General features: G+C 40.8%; 1 protein-coding gene across 4 annotated transcripts; it reads right to left on the bottom strand.

The window, feature by feature from the left end:
• Nucleotides 1-3143: 3143 nt before the first annotated feature.
• LOC113092801 (pentraxin fusion protein-like) lies at nucleotides 3144-5693 on the bottom strand. Of its 4 annotated transcripts, XM_026258542.1 has the most exons (4): nucleotides 4247-4481; nucleotides 3977-4049; nucleotides 3720-3889; nucleotides 3144-3611 (listed from the first exon to the last, which is right to left on the bottom strand). In XM_026258542.1, exons 2-4 carry the CDS (start codon nucleotides 4035-4037, stop codon nucleotides 3270-3272), a joined length of 573 nt encoding a protein of 190 aa, XP_026114327.1. In that variant the 5' UTR covers nucleotides 4038-4049; nucleotides 4247-4481; the 3' UTR covers nucleotides 3144-3269. The 4 variants fall into 4 exon arrangements, with proteins under 4 accessions (XP_026114327.1, XP_026114326.1, XP_026114324.1 ...); XM_026258541.1 differs by lacking the exon at nucleotides 4247-4481 and adding an exon at nucleotides 5675-5693 and having other exon boundaries at nucleotides 3144-3889; XM_026258539.1 differs by having other exon boundaries at nucleotides 3144-3889; nucleotides 4247-4478.
• Nucleotides 5694-6765: the final 1072 nt, after the last annotated feature.

The following is a 6765-nucleotide window of genomic DNA, read 5'->3' as shown; positions in this document are numbered from 1 at the left end:
TTATTTAGTGGCGGAAACGAGCTTCCATAAATAGCCCACAAGGTGGGAGTATTGTATTGTATTATAGCAAGAGATCCATGATGATGATGATGACATTCTGCTGTGTTCAGTGATGAGCACCAATGTATTCTTTTAGGCAGGGGCTATTTGCATTAGGTGTAAATAGCAATGGATTATATTTACATGGTGTTAAAATAGCAAGATTTGATGCTATTTATACTACTTATTTGAAACTTAGTGGCAATTATCTGCACCTCAGTATTGTAGTACATTATAAAACTGTACGCATTAATAACTTTTTAGTTTCAATTTTAATTCAAAATTTTAATTGAATGCCACTTTACTGGGCCAATAAAGCCCTCCCTACACTTACCCTAACCCTACACAATATTTATTTTCAACTTTTTAATTATTTCCTTAAAGGGATAGTTCACCCAAAAATATAAATGATGTCATTAATAACTCACCCTCATGTCGTTCCAAACCCGTAAGACCTCCATTTATCTTCAGAACAGAGTTTAAGATATTTTAGATTTAGTCCGAGAGCTCTCAGTCCCTCCATTGAAGCTGTGTGTACGGTATACTGTCCATTAGGGGTGTAACGATACGCGTATTCGTATTGAACCGTTCGGTACGACGCTTTCGGTTCGGTACGCGGTACGCATTATGTATACCGAACGGTTCGTTGGAGTAATTAATTATATTTGAAAAAAAAAAAAAGAGAGAGAAAGAAATATAATGATATGCGTTCAACAAGGTAGCCCAATAACCCAAACAACGTAACAGGCAACGCCCCTGACACTCCCGAAGAAGAAAAAAACACCAACTTATATGTTTATGTTAGGCTACTCAGCAGGCGCTCGCTCACTCAGTACACGCTGAAGGCTCGTTGCAAAATAGCCAATGCGTTTAACAGACTAGAAATGAGAAGATCCTCCAACAACCAACAGGTCTGGTGTTTGGGTGCACTTTGGATTCCCTTTAAGCTATAATGGTGATGGCAAGAGAGTGGTGGATAAAAAAACAACGGTATGTCGCATCTGCAACATGACAGGGTACACCAGCGGGATTACAAAAAAACAAAAAAAAAAACAGCGGGAATATCTGGGATATATGCGTCAGTACTATCTGGGAAAAGACGAAAAAAAGGAGAAACATGCACGCAGCAAACTATCCCTGCAGCATTTAGACACTATAGCTTACAGGGAATCCAACCCAAACACCAGACCTGTTGGTTATTTTAGGATCTTATATTTCTGGTCTGTTAAATGCATTAGACATTTTGCAACGAGCCTTCAGCGCGTGCTGAGTGAGCGAGCGCCTTAGGGGCCGTTCACATATCGTGCCTAAAAACGCATGGAAAACGCTAAGCGCGTCTTTCTCCTGAGGCGTCTGTCTTTGCTAAGCAACAATGACGTGCTCTCTCCATGAGACGCGGAAATTTCAGCGAAGGATAAATGGATTTGCAGCTCTAAAAATCGCTTGCAGTAGCTCTGCTACTGAATTTATTTCAAAATTGCAATCCATATACAACTATGATCAGCTGTTCCTTCATCTTGGCTGAGCTCTCAACGTTGTTACGGGAAAGGATGAAGCTGATTGGTTGGTTCTTGTCACATGACCCGCGGTGCGCTTGCGGCATTCTGAAAAGTTGAGATGTTTTTACATTTTGCTGTATCTAAAACGTATCGAACCGAACCGAACCGAACCGTGACATCAGTGTATCGTATCGAACCGAACCGTGAATTTTGTGAACCGTTACACCCCTACTGTCCATGTCCAGAAAGGTAAGAAAAACATCTTCAAAGTAGTCCATGTGACATCCGAGGGTCAGTTAGAATATTTTGAGGCATCGAAAATACATTTTGGTCCAAAAATAGCAAAAACTATGACTTTATTCAGCATTGCCTTCTCTTCTGTGTCTGTTGTGAGAGAGAGTTCAAAACAAAGCAGTTTGTGATATCCGGTTCATGAACGAATCATTCGATGTAACCAGATCTTTTTGAACCAGTTCACCAAATCGAACTGAATCGTTTTAAACTGTTCGCGTCTCCAATACGCATTAATCCACAAATGACTTAAGCTGTTAACTTTTTTTAATGTGTCTGACACTCCCTCTGAGTTCAAACAAACCAATATCCCGGAGTAATTCATTTACTCAAACAGTACACTGACTGAACTGGAATTACAATTGTGACTATCCTAAATTATATTTATGGAATGTAAAAACCAATTTTAAATGCTAAAACAGTATTTAATCGCTGTCATTGCATGTGTTTTCTTTTCTTTAACAGATTTCTGAGGGAAACCTTGAGCGTTCGTTCATATTTTACATCTGCTTAACTGTCTATGTAGCTCGCATAATCATCAATAAAGTGTATTCTGAGATCTGAGGTCTTATATCACAGTAATAATTTATTTAGTTTTTTTTTTTTTTGAGGAGCATTACTCATCATTGGGGGATACTGGAGTGTGACGTAGAGGATCTCCAGTATTACATCACAGCAAGCTTCACGGCTCACAAAGTTACGGGAACGAAACAACCCAAGCGATATATGTCTTCCTTAGATAATGTTAGTTCTGTACTGCAGCGTTGGGTAAAACAAAGATTATAATTTCCTTTGTGGTAACAGCGAAGATGTTGAATTAAACACACACACAATCTGCTTTTCCACATGCCCCGATAATCAAAACTTCTACTGAGCGCTTGTTTCATTTTTGCAGATCAGTTTCTGTAACTGAATTACTCAATGCACCTGTTGCTCTGATCCTAACAGCCGCTTGCACCAAGTGCTGGTGAGCGACTGACAGGAGATGGAGATCATGCCTCTGTGCTCTACTGCTATTCCTGCAGCTCCCGGATGTGAAAGGGTGAATTATCTGCCGAATTTTAACCACTGAATTTGTGGAAGCGAATTTGGAAAATGAAATAAAATGGACCGAAATTTGCCTGTAGAATATTATACATCGTATTTTTATACCGATTGAATATTTTGGAAGTGAATTCTGGAACGTGACTATGAATTAAAGATTTTTTAATTATGAAAAGGTGTGTGAAATATTTTGAATTGAAATATTCACAGCTTAAACAAATGTTAAATATCAGGACCTAAAAATGCAAGCTCTGGAAATACAAGGCATACTGTTAATGCAATGCATTATTTTTTCAGTTTGTGCTATTCGGCATACATTTTTGTTTCAAAGACATATTTCATTATTTTGCTTCCATACTAGTGTAAGTGACATTACAACTGATCAGAATCCGTTATCTAATCTTGAATAACTAGCACATTGCCAGTTATATCATATTTGATGGTGTCCCAGTCGAACACATTTCCCTTCGGCACATACGGTTCCTGGTTTGAATAAACTGCCTTAACCTGACTGCTGGAGAGAACATGATCCCACATGTGCACATCTGTAATTTCTCCTACAAAACTCTGACTTGCGTCAAAGCCACCCACAAATCTATCAGCATCTTGACCGAGCAGGACGATGCCACCAGGATGAATTAAGTGACCTCTTCTATAGAACTGGAACAAACTACGACGTCCATCTACCCAGAAGGCAGTAAGACCAGTCTCAGATTCCCAGGTGATGCACAGATGGGTCTGGAAAGTGGAGAGAGGAGGCAGACGGAAAAATGTTGCATTGCTACTAGACTGAATATATAAGGACACGCGACCGTCTTTCTCTCTCCACACATTGAGTTCATCAACCTTTGGCACACGGTAGGCGAACAGAATGATCTCTCTCTGGCCCGGGAGCTCCGTCGCGACACGCATGCAGAGAGTAAAAGCTGAAAGACTCAGTGGCTTTTCAGGAATGAGTTTAACATAGCTGGTATCAGTCTCAGTTGGAAACAAAAGCACTTTACCACCAAGACCCACTGCAAAAAAAAAGGGGGGGGGAAGAGGTGTTGAGGGAAAATCACACTAGCAATAATCAATGTGATCTATTAATGAAAATGTGGTACCTTCAGTAGCCGCTGGTGTCAGTGAGAGCAGCCAGAAAAATAAACCCACTGGTACCAACATCTTGCTGCAGGTCTAAATGAAAAAGAAGAGTCATAAAATGATTTACTCATTTAAATAAATTTGTCAGCAGCTAGGACTTATGCAATAAAGAAGCTTCATCTTCTAGCTCTGGCAAATATGTAGAAACAAAAACTTTAGTCCTAGTTTGGTAGATCAATTCTTCACTGCATCATTGTTACTTTAAATCACATTTTTAAAATATGTATTACACAAGTATACAGTGTTCAGCAGGTTTTACCCGAAAGAAGATCAGTTGACCTCAGCTGTTTGCCTCCTAGATGGTCATAATCAGAAGGGTCTCCAGTATTTAAATGCATTAGTGATTAAGCTCAGATTTAGGAATGATTCTCCTCACTGTCGTTTTATTCAGATCACAAGTATCAAGAGGTATATAGTTTGTTCAGGTTATTGAACTGAAGGTCTTTTGTGCTAGTCACAAATCTACTCAGGTGCTCAAGTTCAAGGTGGATGTCCAAACAGTGAATCTAATCAATATTCAGGCAAACATTCACCTAAGTTACATTGATGCATTTACAGTTCATTGGATGAAAATGGGGTGCATAGCAAAACTGAAATAGGGTATTAAGCTATGTTCTTTACATGTGGTGCATACTTTTATTTCAAACTGTCAAACAACAAGAAAGCAAACTTATTACTGAAAAATGTTAATATGTACCTTGCAGCCTAGGTGTTAAGAAATATGCATTATCATGTACATTAAGTGGTGCAGCAGTATTTTGAACATGCTTTGGAGCCGTAGATGGTCACCAAGTGGTGTGCATTCAGTCAACAACAGCTCTAGTGGCTGAATTGTAACTGCATTTGTGTAGGTCATTTCACAAATGCATTATATTTCAGTTACTTGACCTGCAGGCCGTATGAGCATTCAGACAAACATTTACAGATCGATTTTGAAATGCGTTCCTGCTAGAATTTAGATTTATCTGTATGAGTGTGTTAAAAGAGCAGGATAATTTTTAGTCATTTAAACCTTTTTGCTCTGTTTCTTGAATAAAGAGAAATGAATTCAGAGGACTTAAATGCAGCACAATTTTTTGCAATATTCTACATTTGCAATTATGTTTTCTTTTCATAAATGAGTAAGCAGCATTTAAAACAATAAGCATGGTTGGTCAATATTTAATTACAGCTTCACATGCATGATATTTTCATTTACTACAAGTAGGACAGACAAGAAGGACGTTCAACATGGACACACAGACGGTTGTTGTGGTAATAAACAACACTATAAACAGCAACTGTCTGCGCTTAATGCATATTTCATATATAAATAAAAGTATTTAGGGATCCCAAGGCGGTCGCTTGAGCTTTACCTAATGTGTAATCTGTCCCTGAAATTATTATATATCTAGCATATAACTTCACCAGCACATATGGTGAGAAACAAAATGTTTGTTTGTTTAAATATATTTGCCAGAACGTGTAGAAAAAATGGATCAAAGAAATTTCATCTTCTAGCTGGTAACTATGGAAAAATACAAAACATTTCTCCTAGTGTGTTAGATGAGTTCTCTAAGACATTATTTTTAATATTATATCACATGTAATTACTAAGCATGAAAGTAATACATCACTTGTTAAAAGACAAACTAAACGGTCTGGTTAAGAATACTTACAAAATATTAAGCAGTTCTTATCTAAGAGAAGATGTCAACTCAGCTGTTTGTGTCCTAGATCATGAAGAGCGATGTTAACCAGAATCTATTTGGAAAGTGGTCCATGAGCACCTGACTCAACTTTGGAAAGTCAACAGGCACCTGACTTCACTCTGGAATGTCAACAGGAATCTGACTTGATTCAGGAGGATCAACTGGAACGTGACTTGACTCTGGAAGGTAAACAGGAATCTGACTTGATTCTGGAGAATCAACTGGAACGTGACTCGACTCTGGAGGGTCAATGGGAACCAGACTCAACTCTGGAGGGTCAACGGGAATATGACTTGACTCTGGATGGTCCACTGGAACCTGACTCAACTCTGGAGGGTCAACGGGAATATGACTCTACTCTGGAAGGTCAATCGGAACCTGACTCAACTCTGGAGAGTCAACGGGAACCTGACTCAACTCAGGAAAGCCCACTGTAGCTGCCATCCTCTGCAGTGGCTCCGAGCTGGTGGCCATCTTGTGCAGTGGCGCTGGGTTGGTGGCCATCTTGTACTTTGGTGCTGGCTCAGCAGACGTGACATGAACAGTCCTGGGAATCTCTAGGATCTTTGACAGCATGGAGAAATAATCCAAAAACATCTCGGCAGCCATCTTGGGCGTTGGCGCTGGGCTGGTGACCACCCTGTGCTGTGGCGCTGTGCTGGCCTCCATCTTGCCTCTTGGCTCTGGGCTGGCGGCCATCTTGTGCTGTGGAGCTGGGCTGGCATCCATCTTGCCTCGTGGCACTGAGCTGGCGGCCGTGTTGTGCTGTGGTTTTGGGCTGGTTTCCATCTTGCCTCGTGGTGCTGGGTTGGCGGCCATTCTGTGCAATGGTGCCGGGTCGGCAGTCATTCTGCACAGCGGCGCTGTGCTGGCGGCCATCTTGTGCAGCAGCACTGGACTGGCGGCCATCTTGTTCAACGGCACTGGCTCGGCAGACTTGGGCCTCCTTTCCCCTCTCCATCCACCATGGTGAGACGGCGGTTCCCAACCGAACTCAGGGTCACCAGTGGGCCATATAGGAGAGTGATGCCGGACCTCCTCTCGACCACTCACTCCTG

This window comes from Carassius auratus, unplaced genomic scaffold, assembly GCF_003368295.1.
Source record: "Carassius auratus strain Wakin unplaced genomic scaffold, ASM336829v1 scaf_tig00214714_1_2670353, whole genome shotgun sequence".
In the NCBI taxonomy this organism is placed as follows: domain Eukaryota; kingdom Metazoa; phylum Chordata; class Actinopteri; order Cypriniformes; family Cyprinidae; genus Carassius; species Carassius auratus.
The sequence above is the reverse complement of the archived record's forward strand: the minus strand, read 5'-3'. Positions and strand labels throughout refer to the sequence as shown.